This window comes from Galeopterus variegatus, unplaced genomic scaffold (assembly GCF_000696425.1).
Source record: "Galeopterus variegatus unplaced genomic scaffold, G_variegatus-3.0.2 Scaffold5533, whole genome shotgun sequence".
NCBI classification, from domain to species: Eukaryota; Metazoa; Chordata; class Mammalia; order Dermoptera; family Cynocephalidae; genus Galeopterus; species Galeopterus variegatus.
The window spans coordinates 57,770-75,049 of record NW_007731644.1 but is presented as its reverse complement, the minus strand read 5'-3'; the positions used below and the strand labels follow the sequence as shown (position 1 = coordinate 75,049).

Below are 17,280 nucleotides of genomic sequence, written 5' to 3'. Positions count from 1 at the left end.
GTCAGCACCACGCCCACCCAGTGAGCAACCGGCCATCCCTATATGGGATCCGAACCCGTGGCCTTGGTGTTATCAGCACCGCACTCTCCCGAGTGAGCCACAGGCCGGCCCCGTAATTTGTAACATTTTAGAATGCAAAAAATTATTTTCTTAAAACTGAACTTTTTGTATTTTCATTAAGTTAATTGTAGGCCATCTTTAACAGATACTCAGAGATGCTTTTGTGTTTAAAGCTTTGTGTTGCAAAGATTTGTTTCATGGGGGCCGGCCCGGTGGCGCACTGCTATAGTGCGCCGCTTGGGAAGTGCGGTGGCGCTCCCGCCGAGGGTTCGGATCCCACATACAGACCGGTTCCCTCTCACTGGCTGAGCGAGGTGCGGGAGCAACACCGAGGGTTGCGGTCCCGTTGCCGGTCCCGGGCCGGTACGGGGGCAACACTGAGGGTTGCAATCCGTTGCCGGACATGGAAAAAGACAAAAAGCAAAAAAAAAAAAAAAAAAAAGATTTGTTTCATGGGAAGTTGATCATTTTTCTTTCCCATTGATTTACCTCTTGCTGTTTAAAATTCTATGTACCACCATTCGCCTTTCACTTTTAAATCCATGTCATCATTGAGTACTGTGCATAGTGCTTCAGTTATATTTCACTTAATATAACAAGCTGGGATGATGATAGGGATCATGTTTGTCCAAGGTCCTAGATCTTATATACGCAGTGGAACCAGGATACGTAGCCTGTGCTCTTAGCAACTACTCAGCTGCCCTTGGTAGTCTTGCAAAATGTTTTGCTTTGTATCTTCTCCACATTAGTGATTTCCTAGTCAGCTACTGGGAATCTACATTTGGCCAAGAAAGGAACAGATGGACATCTGTAGTGTGAAATGCTGAGTAGTAGTCTGTGTCATTTGGATCCACTCAGACCACCAGGGAGAGTTCTGAGAGCTAATATCTTTTTCCTGCCATTAGCTGACTGCCCTTTATGTACAGCCTGGCTTCTTGCAGGGGTCCACAAATTAAGGCCTCAGGCTGTTTCTTTACGGCCCTTAAGCTAAGAATGGTTTTTACATTTGTAAAGGGTTGGGAAGAATAAGGATGAGGGGAAGGAGAAAGGGAGGAGGATGAAGGAAAAAACCTACATGACCCTTACCTAAAATAATTCAAGAGTTTGAGCAAGATACTTCACCTCTGCATAAATCCTCTTGAGACTGGGTTTTGACTTTCCATGGTTGACTGGAAGTACAGTCCTCTTTTGTTTGGATTTGTTAGCTCCTTTAAGTACTAGGAGGCATATAAATTCATTTTACCCTACCTACTTCCAGAAGTATGAGGTGGATACATACAGCAAAACAATTTAAATGAATGAATGAATGAATGAGCAAGAGGCAAGGATTGAATGGAGAGCTGGGGATATAGCAGGGATGGGATAGAAGAAGGAATTGGTTGTGCCAGAACTTGTGTAGTTGTTTACTCATTTTCATTGCTTTGTTATTGTATTTTATTATATGACTGTATCTCACAGTTTATTCTGCTAATTGTCCACTTTTTGGCTATTACGTATAATGCTACCAGGAACATTCATTTGTGTGTCTTTTGATGCACACAGGAATGCATTTCTGTTTGTATACAACTAGGAAAGGAATTGCTGGGTCATAGGAATATACGGAATATTTAGGTAAATATGTTTTTATTAGGTACTGCCAAACAGTTTTCCTAAGTAGTTATGCCAATTTAAATTCCCACCAGCAGCTTATAAGATTTTCAGTTGCTCCATATCCTTGTCAACATTTGGTTTTGTCAATACTTTTAATTTTAGCCATTTCGGTAGATGTATGGTGCTATCTCATGGTTTCAATTTGCACTTCCCTGCATAGTAAGGATGTGTTGGGCATGTCTTTATATACTCAATGGCCTTCGGCCTTTTTCTTTCATGAAGTAACTATGTGTTATTCTGTTTCTGTTGCTTATAACAGACTACCTGGAACTGAGTAATTTATAAGAAAACAAAATTTATTTTTTACAGTTTTAAAGGCTGGGAAGTCCAAAGTCCAGGGAATACATCTGGTGAGGGCCTTCTACAGCAATGCAAGGTATCACATGGCAAGAATGGGTTGAGCAAAAGAGAGCTAACCTTCCCTCTTGCTCTCCTTTTAAAGCCATCAGAACCATGCCCATTACTCCATGAATGGATCAGTCCATTCACCAGAGCATAGTCTTTACGATCTAATCACCTATTAAAGGCCCCACCCTTCAAACACCGTAATTGGGTTTCCCTTTTACCACTGTTACAATGGGAATTAAGTTTCCAATACATGAACTTTGGGGGACACATTGGGCCCATAGCAAGCTGTTAAGTCTTTTGCCTATTTTTTTGTTGAATTTATTGTCTTGAACTTACTGATTTGTAGGATTTCTTTATACATTTTACTTATGGAAACTTTATTGGTTATAGGCATTGCATATATCTTCTCCCACTCTGGCTTTTCATTCTTGGTGTCTTTTGATGAAAATAAGTTTTTATTATTAATGTACTTCAGGGCTGGCCAGTTATCTCAGTTGGTTAGAGCTCAGCCTTATAACACCAAGGTCACGGGTTCAGATCCCTGTACCATCCATCTGCCCCCACCCCACCCAAATTAATGGAGTTCAATTTTTTAGTCTTTTCCTCCATGGTTAGTGCTTATCATGTCCTGTTGAAGAAATGATTACCCAGGGTCATAAAGATACTCTGCTATACTCTGTTCCAGAAATTTTACTCTTTAAGTTTTCACATTTAGCTGACTGACCCAGCATTATTTATTGGAAATATCCTTTTCCCAGTGCTATGCATTGTTACCTTTGTCATAAATTATGTGTCCATTATGTAGGGGTCTGTTTGGGGGCTTTTTTTTGTCTTTTTCATTGATTGGCCTATTAGTCTACTTGTACCAATATCACACTTTCTTTAATTAGTGAAGCTTTATAATAAGTCTTGATTTCCAGTACAGCAAATCCTCTAGTCTTGTACTTCAAGATGGTCTTGGCTATTCTTGGTCCTTTGCATTTCCATGTAAATTTTAAGATCAGTTTGTTAGTTTCACATATGCACATATTTGATTAGGTTTACAATGATTTGGTCCTTTGCATTTCCATGTAAATTTTAAGATCAGTTTGTTAGTTTCACATATGCACATACAAATCTCCGGGGATTTTGATTAGGTTTACAATGACTAGATCATTTTGGGAGAATTGACATGTGCTGGTGTCAGTAGACATCTGCTGGTGGACATCTGCATGGTATATCTTATTTATTTAGATTTTCTTAATTTCTGTATAAAGGTCTCCCACATCATCTAAAAGATTTATTCTGGGTTTTTGATGTTTTTCAAGCTATTATAAATGTTGTCATTTTAAAGATCACATTTTTAATTGTTTCTTGGTAGTATCTAGGATTAAACTGATGTTTTCATATCAACCCTATATCCAATAACCTTGATAAAAGTTCCCTTATTCTAACAGTTTATCTGTAGATTTTTATAGTTTCTATGAACACAATTATTTTATCTGTGAGTGATGACTCTTATTTATTTATTTTGAATGCTTACAACTTTAAAAAAATTTTCTTGCCTGATCACACTTATTAGGACCTTTGGTACAATGCTAAATAGATGTGAGGAGTGGGTATCTTTGTCCCTTAATATCAGGAGGGAAATTTTTCAATATTTTACCATTAGTATGCTGTAGGTTTATTGTAAATTCCACTTATTAGGTAAGGAAGGATCCCTTCTATTCCTAGTTTGCTTAGAATTTTTTAAAAATCATGAGTGGCTGTTGAATTTTATCAGATACTTTATATATATATAAATATATATATATTTATATTATACTCAATATATATATTCAACATATATATATATATATATTGCAATGTTTACATAGGTCTTTGCCTTTATTTTGTTAATGTGTGATTACATTTATTGATTTAGAATGTTAAACCAACCATGCATTGTCAGAATAAGCTGAATTTGACCATGATATATTTTTATATGTGTGTGAAATTTTTTTCATATTTTGTTTAGAATTTTTGTATGTATATTTATGAGCGAGATTAGCCTTTAATTTTCTTTTCTTAAGATGTCCTCGTCAGGGATTTGGTATCAAGAATATTCTGGCCTTATTGAATGAGTTGGGAAATGTTCATTCATTTTCTATGCTCTGGAAGAGTGGATAACAGGGTATTTCTTCTGTAATGTTTAAGAGAATTCATCACTGAAACCACCTGAGCCTGGAATTGTCATTGTTTGTGTTGTTTGCATGTTTTATGTGAATGCTTTTAATTGTGGATTTAGTTTCTTCTATATAGTTAGGCTTTTCAGTTTTTTTTTTTTTTTTGGATACTTCCTCTTGTGTCAGTTTTGGAAGATTATTAAAAATTTGCTCATTTCATCTAAAATTTAAGATTTGTTGGCAAGAAGTTCATAATAACATTTTGTGATTTTTATTTTTTATTTTATTTTACCATCTACTTGTACATATTTGTGGGGCACAGTGTGCTGTTTCAATACATGCATATACTGCACAATGATCCACTTAGGGTAGAGAGCATAATTTTGTATCCATTAGTCCACCACTTATCCCCGCACCCCACCTTCAGCCTCTGGTAACCATTATTCTACTCTCTACTTCTATGAGAACCACTTTTTTTTAATTTTTAGATTTTACATATGAGTGAGATCATTCAGTATTTGTCTTTCTGACTTGTGCCTGACTTTGTGCCTGACTTCACTTAACATGATGGCTTCCAGTTCCATCCTTCTTGCTGCAAATGATAGGATATCATTTCTTTTTATAGCTGAATAGTATTCCACTGTATATACATACCACAGTTTTTTTTTATTCATTCATTTGTTGATGGGCGTTTAGGTTGATTCTGTCTCTTAGTGAGAATAGTGCTGCGATGAACATAGGAATGCAGGTGTCTTTTTGATATATTGATTTCATTTCCTTTGGGTATATATCCAGTAGTGGGATAGGTGGGTGGTAGGGTAGATCTATTTCTTATTCTCTGAGGAGCCTTCATATTGCTTTCCACAGTGGCTCTACGTGATTTTTTTTTTTTTAAATGATTCTTAGTTCTGTAGTCATGTCCCTGTTTTCATAACTGATACTGGATGACTTCTACCTTCTTGCTTTTCTTTTTGGTTAGTATTGTTAGGGGTTTAGTAATTAGTCTTTTCAAAGAACCATGTTTTGTTTACTTTTCTCTAAGTTTTTCTCTGCTTTTTTAATCCACTGTTCTTCAGCAGTGTTTCTTAACCTTGCCTGCCAATCCGGAATCAGCTGTGTTGCTTTAAAAAACACAGCTGCCAAGCCCTCAACCCTACACAGACACTGACTTGTTAGATTTGGGCTGGGCCCCTGACGCTTTTATGTTTAAAAGGCATCACAAGTGATTCTGATATATAGTCACAGTCGAGAAACCTTATATGCCTACTAAGAAATTATATGCCTACTAAGACTGGCTTTTATGTTGTCATCAACACTCTGAATTCTGTGGTTTTATAAAACATCTGTAGAACCTCCTTTAATGATAGTTTACAGGTTTCATGCTCTTTGTTTGTTTTGTTTTTTTTTTTTGTCTTTTGTCTTTTTTCCGTGTCCGGCAACGGATCGCAACCCTCAGTGTTGCCCCCGTACCGGACCGGGGACCGGCAACGGGATCGCAAGCCTCGGTGTTGCTCCCGCGCCTCGCTCAGCCAGTGAGCGGGAGCCGGTCTGTATGTGGGATCCGAACCCTCGGACGGGAGCGCCGCCGCGCTTCCCAAGCGGCACACTATCCAGTGCGCCAGCGGGCGCTCTTTGAATTAAGGTATTTTGTGTTCTGCACATTCTTCATATTAAACTTTGATGCAGATATTGAAAAATATATCATTTTCTGTGAATTAACTTTTCCTTTAATTACCATAAACATAACAATTTCTTAAGCTTTTCTCAGAAGTTCAACTTCTGAGCTATTTAATTACCATATTTTTCCTGAGCCTTTAAAAAAATTCTCTATATTCTTTTTTAAGTTGTTGAATAATAAACTGTCACAATCTACTACAAGTCAGGGTAGAATGGGCCTGAGATATTTTAAGGACATTTGTTGGGAAAATATAGGAAAATGGTCAGGACCCCTCAGATGTTCAGAATCTTGCCGAGCATTTGATGTAAATATGCATGTGTGCCCAAGTGTTCCTTGGCTATTGACTAATGTAATTGCGCATGTGCACCCAGGTGTCCTGGGTTATGGACTTCAGTATAAAGCTCTGATCCATGGGTCATCATCCTCTGGCTACCGGGATGCCCCCTGGGGGGTCATGGGGAGGCTGCTACTGCTGCTGGAGGTTGTTGCTTGCAAGCTGCTGCCAGGGCCCCTGGGACCCTCCAAGAGGCCACCACCGCCACCGGACCTGTAAGCTGCTGCTGCTGCCGTTGCTGAGGACTGAGCTCATGTTGTCTGCCAACCGTTCCCGGGATCTTTCCCAGTTACCTAGCGTGAACCTGTGTGTGTGAGGTCTGGTGACCCAGTCTGTACAATGGGTTTGAAGGATTTGTGGGCCCTAACCCCTAACCCGGACAATACAGATGGAAAATTTACTGTAACTAAAATAATGAAACATTTTGGTTTTAGTTATGAATTGTGGTAACCCTACGATCGGCGTAGTCGTTTAGCTTTACAGTGTCTCTATGTCTTTCAGCACACTTGATTGCTGCATTGCCTATTTAGTTGTTAACTGGTTAAGATGACTTCTCAACCTCCTTGTTGTGTTAGCTGTTGGCCATTTTTAGACAGGTGAATAAAATCTGCTTAAGGAATGGGTCCAACAGGTCAGAGACCTTTCTCAATATAAGAAAAGCCTGGGGTCCTACTATACTAGGTGAAGAAATTGTGATAAGCAATGAACAAGAATATTAATTTTGAGTAAAAGTAGGGCATAGAAACTGTCTAAATTTAGATGTCTTGGAATTGACAAGCTGACACAGAATTGGTACCCAGGAAGTGATAAGCAATGAACAAGAATATTAATTTTGAGTAAAAGTAGGGCATAGAAACTGTCTAAAGAATTTATATGTCTTGGAATTGACAAGCTGACACAGAATTGGTACCCAGGAAAACTATCAGTAGTGAACTTTGAAAATTAAATGTGTGCTGGTCCTGGTATTAATAGTATTCATGCAGGGATGGCCAGTTTTCTGTTGAGTCCTGATGGTGGGCTAGAAGTACCACAGCACACCAAAGATAATCTTTCTAAATTAGCATTTAGATTTTAACAGGAAGAACAGGATCTGCAGTGATGACCTGAAAGTAGTACCGTCATTCATGAAGTCATCTTGACTGCCTGCTTAAGGAATAGTCAGAGCTCATTCGTAACTTAAGCAGTTCTACAGCTTTCCTGATTTACAAATCATTACTGAGTCCACATGTCTCTTACGGGATGTGGTTCTGTGGAAAGGATATTGACATTGGGATCTGACACATTTGAGTTCAAATACTGGCTGAATCTGTTTTCCTGGACTATAAAACAGGAAAATACTACCTTATAATTATGTTTTAAGGGTTAAAGGAGAGAGTAAACATAACAGTGACTCAAGTAGAGCCTAAGACGGATTTCTCACAGGGAAATGCAGTATGGGGCAAGAATTTTAAGGGTTGCCCTGGCCCGCATGGGGCCCACAGGTGGATTCTAAATAGGGCATAATGCAGCTATCTAGGGAATTATAGGTCTCTGTCAAGTGGATATGTTCATGTTGGCTAGTGTGACTGGAAGATGGTGTTATCGAAGGGATCAGGGCTTATGCTGGTTATAAAAATTACAGTACCTCGGGTCTGATTCTTCTCCTGTTTTAGATATGTAAATTGAATATTCCTTATCTGAAATGCTTAAGCCAGAAGTGTTTCAGATTTTTTCGGATTTTGGAATATTGGCATATACATAATGAGATATCTTGGGAATGGGACCCAAATCTAAACACAGAATTAATTTATGTTTCATACACATCTTATACACATAGGCTGAAGGTAATTTTATATAATGTTTTAAACAATTTTGTGCATGAAACAGTTTGTGTACATTGACCCATCGGAGAGCAAAGGTGTCACTATCTCAGCCATCCATGTGGAAAGTCTATGGTTTGGTCACCATCATTACTGACTGAATTTGTATGCTACTGGGGAGCAATCATTTTCTTACATTTTTGCACATAGGTACTTAATAAAAAATGTGACATTCCATTAATACAGTGAACAAATAATGTGTTCAGGGTAACTGAGCAGCACAGAAGCGTCACCAGAAGACCTGTAACAACTGCCGAGTAACAACAAACTGCAGGCTTTCAGTCTCCACCTGTGGTGTGGGTTTTGAGTAAAGAGTTACCGTACACTGTATTTTTTTTTTTTTTTTAAGGTGAAAAGAAATGTCAGAAGCAGTTGAGGGACTGGGAGGTGGGTCTTCTAGGGATGAGGAGGCATTCTGCTGGATGGCTTTTAAAATGTTTCCTCTGGAGTCATCTGCCTCATAAACAACTGTTTTCATCTTAGAAATCTCTCTTTGATTTTATAAACAGACATGATTTCTTGTTCTGTTATGAATGCATGCTGCTCTAGTCCTTCAATAAGCCCATGACACATTTTCACTATGTTGTCTATAGGTACTTTTTCTGCAGTGTTAACATCATCTTCGTCATTACTATTATGATCACCTTGATTCAGAGCCATTTCAGCTATTTTGCCATCTGTCAATGAGTAAACAACTGGAGCCTCATTATCGATGAGCTTCATTATCGACTTCTTTGATATCCACGTCCTCTAGGTCACTAATGGACTTGAAGGTTTATTTTTTGCATATGTAAGGAGGTCAGGCTTTTTCTCTCACTTGACACGTGGAATCCTTCAAAGTCACCACCTTATTCATCAGCATCACTGAACATAATCATAGGCCACAGGTTGTGCCAGGTATGCACAACTGTTTGCATATGTAAGGAGGTCAGGCTTTTTCTCTCACTTGACACGTGGAATCCTTCAAAGTCACTACCTTATTCATCAGCATCACTGAACATAATCATAGGCCACAGGTTGTGCCAGGTATGCACAACTGTTTCTTTAGTCACTGTGTTCTCACCATTGGCAACAGCACATAGGACACCTTTCATGCTAAACTCCTTTTGAAAACCTTTTGCAGCCATGCCTTTGTTCACTGCTGCTAGCATGCTGTTCAAGAAAGTGTTTTTATATCTACTCTTCTTTGATCTAAGGATACCCTGGTCACATAGCTGAATTAATGAAGTCATACTTGGGGGAAAGTAAGTGGCATAAATATTAGCTTTGAGAATTTCAGCAGGAGGGTGAGCAGAACAGTTGTCAGGGGGTAACGCGCAGTCATCATTGAGTCCAGTTTTCCTCCAGTGACCACAAAATGTGAACCCAATTAGAAAAGATGTCCCTGGTGGTCCATTCCTTTTTGTTAGCATAATAATGGACTGGTAAGAAATTCGCTCCTTGAAAACAGAGAGGACAGAAACTTTTGCCAATCACAGCAAGTTTACATTTATGCCTGCCTGCTGTATTAGCACATCCCAGCACAGTTGTTCTGTCATTGGCATCCTTAATTCCTGTAAGGGCTGTCTCATCAGCTGTAAGCAGTGTCTTTCTGGGGCAATAACACCAAAACGGTGATGTTTCATAAGCCTTATGGACTTGTTCTGGCATCAGATTTTCATCAGTGATGACCTTGGCAAACTTGTCAATGAATTTCTCAGGTGCTACATAATCAGCAGAGGCTTTATCACCACAAATCTTTAAAATTTTAATGCCATGTTGTTCCTTAAATTTCTGCAACCAGCCTATTGAATATTCAGTTTCCGTCAGCTTTCAGTTAATTGTGATAGATCTTTGCTTATTTCATCCATGAGTGGCATGTGTTCACTGTAGCGCTGGTGGATTTACTCTTTCAATACACAATCAAGATATTCATTTTTAGCATTATGTGGTGTTTTTCTATTTTTACACTATTTTATCACGTTCAGCATAGAACTTCAACAGTTTATCCTTCTTTTCTCCAGGTCATATACAGTGGTCATTCCAACACCATAGTCTTCTGTAAGATATTTCACACACTGCTATTTGGTTTCTCCAACAGCTTGACTTTCTGTGCTATTGATAAACATACATGCTTTCTCTTTATCTTGTCACTCTTATTCCTAGGGGTATCTGCAGGCCTTTTTGACATTTTCAACATCTTTACACCGCAGAACAGAGAATAAGCAAGAAAACCAATGAGTAGTGCAGGTAGGTCTTGGCCCCACGTGAGGCATCATGGGGAACCAGCCATTGGTGTGTGCAGCTGCACTTGTGCCATTTTATTACCCATCGTGCGTGTGCTTACACGGGGGTATCTGGGCATGTGTGGAAAAGATGTATTGCAGCTAAAGGGGGCTAGGAGCATTTTCTCTTGGGGATGCTGAATAAACTGTGTTGTGTGCCTGCGTTTTGACTGCTACTGGTCTCATGAGGTCAGGTGTGGAATTTTCTACTTGTGGCATCATGTTGGTCTTTCAAAAAGTTTCAAATTTTGGAGCATTTCAGATTTCAGATTTTCAGATTAGGGATGCTCAATTTGTATTTTTTCTTTAATATCTTTATTGAGTGGCCTGAACTTGTTAGGGTCCGATGAGTCAACAGGTTTATTTTTGTTTTCACTGCTACCTTCAATGTGATCTTTTGGATCTCCCTTCAGTGCCCCTGGACAGCATCTCAGGAAGACCTTGTAGCTTTATTGTTATATTTGAGTATGGAAACAATTATTTTTATGTATTATAGAGTTCAGAGCAGTCTAAATCCAAAGTTCATGTTCATCTGTTTATTTCAGTGCTTCTCCCCTGTGCTTAGTTCAGGCCTCACTCTGAGGTTCAGCAACCAGCAGTACAGAAGGATATGTCAGATATATTTCACTCTCCTTCTTCCATTTCCTCTTCTCACTCCCAACTTGGTTCCCCTAGAGCCTGGGGGAGAAGAGTTTATGGGAGAAGTCAAAGGATGTTTTTTATTTGTTAAAAAGCTATTGTTTATACTACTCTCTTGAATGCTTTTGTTATAGTAGGAATCCAGTTATTACCTATTGATTGTATGGGGCATTTTATGAGCTCTTCAGAGAACCTTGTAGAAAACCTCCACACTTCATTCCTGATGGCTTTTGGGTTTTCTGACTGATCTCTTACTGTCCTTCTCAGCTCCTGTCCTAGTTATTCACCCCTTCCAGCAGTGCTCTGGGACAGTGCCTTCCTCAGCATCCATTTGGGCTATGGAATGCTCTCCAGCTTGCCCCAGGAAAAGGCAGACATGCAGGCACTGCCGCTATCCCACTCCAGCCCGCCTCCCACCTCCGGGCTGCTCCAGGGATGGTCAGACACCCATCTCTATGCTTCTGCAACTCAAGTCAGGTTTTCCCAAGAACTTTCTTAGGCTCCATCCTGGTGGCAGCAGGAGTGGGTTTATGGAATTTCTGCAGCTCGGCAGGGTGGGATGGGTATGCTTCAGATACTGATCTTTCCTCCTGGGAACAACTCTGATCTATAAGTGGTTCTCTTGAGGTCCATTTCCATCCCATACCTCACAGGGAAGGGTAGAGAACATCACAACACTCTCAACTGTTAGGAATTCCCTTCCAAAAATCCTCCCCTAATAAATTTGGATGCTTCTCTCCTGAAGGCTATTGGGTCTGAAGTCTGACCCATTGACACCTCTTATCAGCAATGTGTTTAGCCCCTCCCTTGAGAATATGATGCACATATCACCCATGGGACATGGCTTTCAGGTATTATTCAAAATTCTGGGCAACAGAAAAGTCCATTCCACATCCTCTAAATATAGATGGGTTGTGAGAAAACAGACTTGCTTAAAAAAAAAAAAATCTGTCAGTTGACAGAGTGGAAAGTAAACTCCAGCTTCTTCCAGTTCCCTATTAGAGGCCAATGACAACAAACAAACATTTTCCTGACCGATTTTCTTATTGTCCTAACTCTGGCTGCTGAGACACATCTCCTGGCCAGAAGCCTATGAAACCATTTCTGACTTCCCTCCCACCCCAAGTGTATCTAACGCACATCAGGTTCCCTTAGGACTTTTCCCCTAGAGCTAGTTCAGAGGCTCAGAAAGGTAGCCAATGAGTATTTTAATAGGAACTTTCTGGAATGTCTTAACCATGAATGGTGAAATTTTTAGACCCAAGGACAGGCTTGTGGAGAAGATAGCATTGAGCTGCATCAAATTTAGTGAGTCCCTGAGTTATTTTCTTACAATGCTTTGCACATAACAGAAGCTTTTGACTTGAAATATTGATTGATTCATATCTCTTTCTAGCACACCTGACTGTACCCTCTCCATGTGTAACCACAATAAAGAAATGTTTTCAATATTGCAATAATTTGCCGCAAATCTCTGTGAGAAAAGGCTGTGTTGAAGCTAAGATTTAATTAGTTCTACTCTTATTTCTCATTATTTCCCCCTTCAAAGCAGGTGGATAAAAACAGTGGCAGTTTTAGGTGATCAGCGTCTCCTTCCTCAGACTCTTTCTCTAAAGGTGAATTCTCACCCAAATGCAGATCACATTCCCTTCTGGGGCTGACATGCCATTGCCTACTTGGCCAACATGTCATCAGCAGTCTTGCCCCATGTCCATTTTTCAAAAATGTGTGTGACCTTTAGAAGGAGAGTTGGGAAGACAGAATATTTTCTTAACAAATCTTCCTCTTTGCAGAGAAAGCCCTAATCACATGCTGATGAAAAAAAAAATCATCAGCACCTGCACATGTGGGATCAGGATGAGGGCTGCAAGCCACCAGCAAGAGCAGGTGAGCCATCTGGCATCAAAGAGCCTGTTTGGACCTCAACATAAGCACAAAGGAGGGTTTTCTTTGTTGGTCTTTGGTTTTTCCATTTCCATTTTTTGCTTCAGTTCTACTCTTCCCTTTGTTTCGGTGCATTGTCTAGGCAACCCAGTTCATGAAGCAACAGGACGAGGTGAAGAAAGGCAGCCATGGCATCAAAACCCTTTGTTCATGTCCTGACTCAGCTAATTACTCTCCATGGGCATGTTGCCTAAATTCCCTGAATCTCAATTTCCTTATTAGCAAAGTGAATAATATCTGCTCTCCAAACCACAAACGTCTTTCTTTTTTTTTTCCTTTTTGTCTTTTTTACTGACCAGTAATAGGATCGCAACCCTCGGTGTTGCGCCCGCACCGGGCTCAGCCAGTGAGCGGGAACCGGTCTCCACATGGGATCCGAACCCTCGGCGGGAGCCGCCGCACTCCCAAGCAGCGCACTCTCCAGTGCGCCACTGGGCCGGCCCACACAAAAATCTTTCAAGATGTGTTAAGTGAGACTACTAAGATATGTGAAAGCATTTAAACCCTACACAACTGTGTGATAAGGAAACTGCCCAGAGATGAGTTGCTAAATAAGAAAGAGCAGATTACTGCCACAGTCGGCTGGGGGCTGAGCATCTATTCCTGGACCATGCACTTGGCTTCCCATGGTCCTAAGAATTCAGACCATGTTCTTTCCGATGGCCTGCAAGGCCCTGCAAGGCCTGACTCCTTCCTACTTTCTCAGCCTCACCTTATAGATTTTCCTTTCCCCTCTTCATGTAGCACTGCTATCCACCCTTAACCATTTAGCTAGTTATCACTTCCTTAGGGTACCCAACCATGACTTCCTGACTGAGTTAAATCCCTTCTATTGCATGATCTTATAGGACCATGCACCTTTCCAAATTTGTAAATTTTGTCAGTTACAATTTACATTTATTTAAGTGATTTCACATTAATATCTGTCTCCCCTTTTTGCCTGAATGAAAGGCAGGGATAAATTTTGTCTTACCATTTCATCACTGGTTCTTAGTGCAGGGCCTGGCACATGGTAGGTGCTCAATAAATATTTGTTACATGGGTGAATATATGATCAGATGGATGAATAATAAAATGGTTCCTTCTTGTAGACACTGGGGGGGGGAAAGTAAACACTTGGATATTTGAGCCTTACCCCTGATTGGAACTTGACCCAAAGAGCTGTGAAACTTGATTGAGAAGGGGTAGCTGATAAGATAAGCATTGCAGGCAGTTTTCTGACTTACTAGAGGTGGGGGGAACAATGAGAGGTTATCGCTTAATGAGTACAAAGTCTGTTTAGGATGACGAAAATGTTTTGGAAATAGAGGTAGTAGTGACATAGTGTTGTGAATGTAACTAATTCCATACAATTGTATGTTTAAAAATGTTTAAAATGGCAGTCCTTATATTATGTATGATTTACTGCAATAAAAATGTGTTTTTTTTACGCACCAAATTGTGTATCTGAGACTGAAAATGGATGCAAAGGAGGATTGCTCTCCTATGGTGCTATTCTGTGCCAATAATTCATTTTCCTTTGCCAAGGCACCTTCGTCAGCTTTGTAGCTATACATACAGTGCCTCTTCACATTAGATTTTCTCTGATGGATGCAGTATTTTAATGTATTTTTCCTTAGTAATAAAAGGATCAGATATATATATGAGTTTAATGTTATGAGTTTGAAAGCATTTTTATATAAATAAAATCTCAAAACCAAAAATCATGTTTTCAGAAAAGCATGTTTGTTAAACCCTGTGCCCTGATCTTTCATTCTGAAATGTGAATCACCATATCACCAAGATTATCAAATTTTTGACAAGTGGGACAGTGACCACCATCCCCCAAAATGAGGCAAACAAATACAGAGCAATGAGCAGTAAGGAAGAGAAAGGACTCTACTGACATTCCTTTATTCCAGAGATCCCTTGGCAGAAGCCAGTCCTAGACGACCAGGTTACTAGGTCTTGACACGAGATGGAAGGAGCCGTCTGACTCTTCCACTGGAGCACAGGATGGTGGAGCTATCAGGTCAGCCCTCCAGGGAGAAGGTGCATCTTCTTTTCCCAGGCAGGCCGAGAAGATGAGGAGTAGCCCACCAAGAGCTAGGAAAATACCAGCAGCCCAGCCTAGGAAGAGGGCATCTCCAAATTCCCACCGAGGTATAATCTCAGGGATGCTGTCATCCCAGAAGTCTTGGACGGTGGCGTGGGCCACCCAGGAGATGGGAAAGAGGGTAGTAGCTGAAGCTGATGCCTCCAAAGTCCCTCCCAGGAGGCAAAATCGCCTCTTGAAAACCCATCTGATCCTGTGAAACTGGAAGCATTCAGACCCGAAGGCAGAGAGCAGAAGTCCCCCTAGTCCCAGTCCCTGGGAGGCTAGCATGAGGGTGCGGGATACCTGGAGCTCCTGGGGCAGAGACAAGAAGGACTCAAAGACCTTGCACACAGTGGCACCTTCCTCCTGATTCACGCAGACCTCCCAGAGCCCCATCATCCAGGTCTCCATTTCATTCAGTTCTAGGTTGAGAGTCTTCCACTGGGGCAGGACGGTGGTGATACATGAGCATACCCAGCCAAGAAGGCAGAGGAGCAGCCCCCCAAGCTGCACTTTCCCATGGAAACTCCAGGCCATCGTTGCTCCCACCGCAAAGGCAGAAAGAAAAGGAGGAAGTGTTGCTCAATGACTAGTTAGCAGGGACTACTTCTGGGGAGGCTTGAATGGAAGATCTTTCACATTAGGAGAGGGTTTTTATTTCAGTTTTCTGGGCTGCAGCTGAGGCAGGTGCCAGGAACTTGGCAATGTTTTGGTTTAGGGGGTGTGTCCAAGATCAGATGTGGGTGTGGATTCTGAGGGAGGGTCGCATGAGAGGAAAAAAAAAGCCATCCAGTAAGCCATCAATATATATCTGATGAATAAGTTCACAGTCTTACAATCACTCCCCAGCTCTGAGATCATGAGAAAGATGTTCTAGGAATATACATTGATATACTCTTTCTGGAGAGCATGACTTCATGTTTCCTACTTTTAAATATATGTACACTTTGACCCAGCATCTTATCTCCAAGAATTTACTTAATTAATAGTAAGTATGTACAAAGATTTATGAACATGTCCATTGAAATATTGTTAATAACTGTAGATTTTGGTACTACTAGGCAGCCATTTTAAAGTGATATTATAGAAGAAAGTTTAATGACATGAAAAGTTTTTGATGTGTTTATAAGTGAGAAAAGTAGATGACCAAACAGTATATAGAGTATATAGAATGCAATTTCATTTTCACAAAAAAGTGCACACATCTGTGTGTGTGTATATATAGATAAATACTTGTACATACACTTGCATGTGTGTGTGTGTATATTAGATGACCAAACAGTATATAGAGTATATAGAATGCAATTTCATTTTCACAAAAAAGTGCACGCATCTGTGTGTGTGTATATATAGATAAATACTTGTACATACACTTGCATGTGTGTGTGTGTGTATATATATATATATGTATGTGTGTGTGTGTGTGTATATATATATACACACACAAAATGTTAGCCGTGATTATTTTGGTGGTAGGGTTATGAATAGTTTTTATTTTCCTATTTTTGCTTTTGTATGTATTTTATAAATGTTACCAATTTATCATTTTATATTTTTGAAAACTGGAAATCCAACAAATATTAATTTAAAAAAATTTTAAAATTCCTCAATCCAAGGAACCTACCTATACCCAGAATATACCCAGAGGGAAGAGCTCCCTTCTGAGGCTCCTGCCACTGCTAGGACAGTAGCTATAAATAAGGTGATCATAACAGCTTTCATTCCTGTTTGTTGCTGCTGCCAAGTAGCAGATTCTGACAGGAAAGGAAATAATTTGCATTTACTGAGTACAGCTAAATGCCAGACTTTTGGCTACATGCTTCATATCTGTATTTAATTTTTATACTGTCACTGTGCGATTCACATTAGGTAATTTGCCAAGGTCCCCCCCAGCTGGTGGGCAACAAACAGATTGAACACTTGAGCCAGGTGGCTGGGACTTGGACATTTCACATTCTTGTCCCCGGTCCGCAGCAGTGACTTCTGCCCCACCCCTGCACACTGGTGACCTAGCATGTGGATGAGGGTTAGTCTTTACAGAAAAACACAGGAGAAAACTTGAATTTATTATACTGAAGCCAAAAATGTCTGACCAAAGTGTTCCTCTGTTCACATTTTTTTTTTTTTTTTAAAGATGACTGGATGGGCCGGCCCGTGGCTCACGCGGGAGAGTGCGGTGCTGATAACACCAAGGCCACGAGTTCGGATCCTATATAGGGATCCAAATACATACAAAGGAGAGCAAATGGTATAAAGAAATCCCATATCCCATCACTCAGCTTC

At 40.2% G+C, this 17,280-nt stretch overlaps 1 protein-coding gene across 1 annotated transcript; it reads right to left on the bottom strand.

Moving 5' to 3' along the window:
- Nucleotides 1-14,844: 14,844 nt before the first annotated feature.
- On the bottom strand, nucleotides 14,845-15,534 carry CLDN25 (claudin 25). Its single transcript, XM_008589579.1, has one exon. It carries the CDS (start codon nucleotides 15,532-15,534, stop codon nucleotides 14,845-14,847), a length of 690 nt encoding a protein of 229 aa, XP_008587801.1.
- Nucleotides 15,535-17,280: the final 1,746 nt, after the last annotated feature.

Excerpts from the sequence above, each read along its gene's own strand:
- CLDN25 (XM_008589579.1), bottom strand. The coding sequence starts at position 15,534 with ATGGCCTGGAGTTTCCATGGGAAAGTGCAGCTTGGGGGGCTGCTCCTC.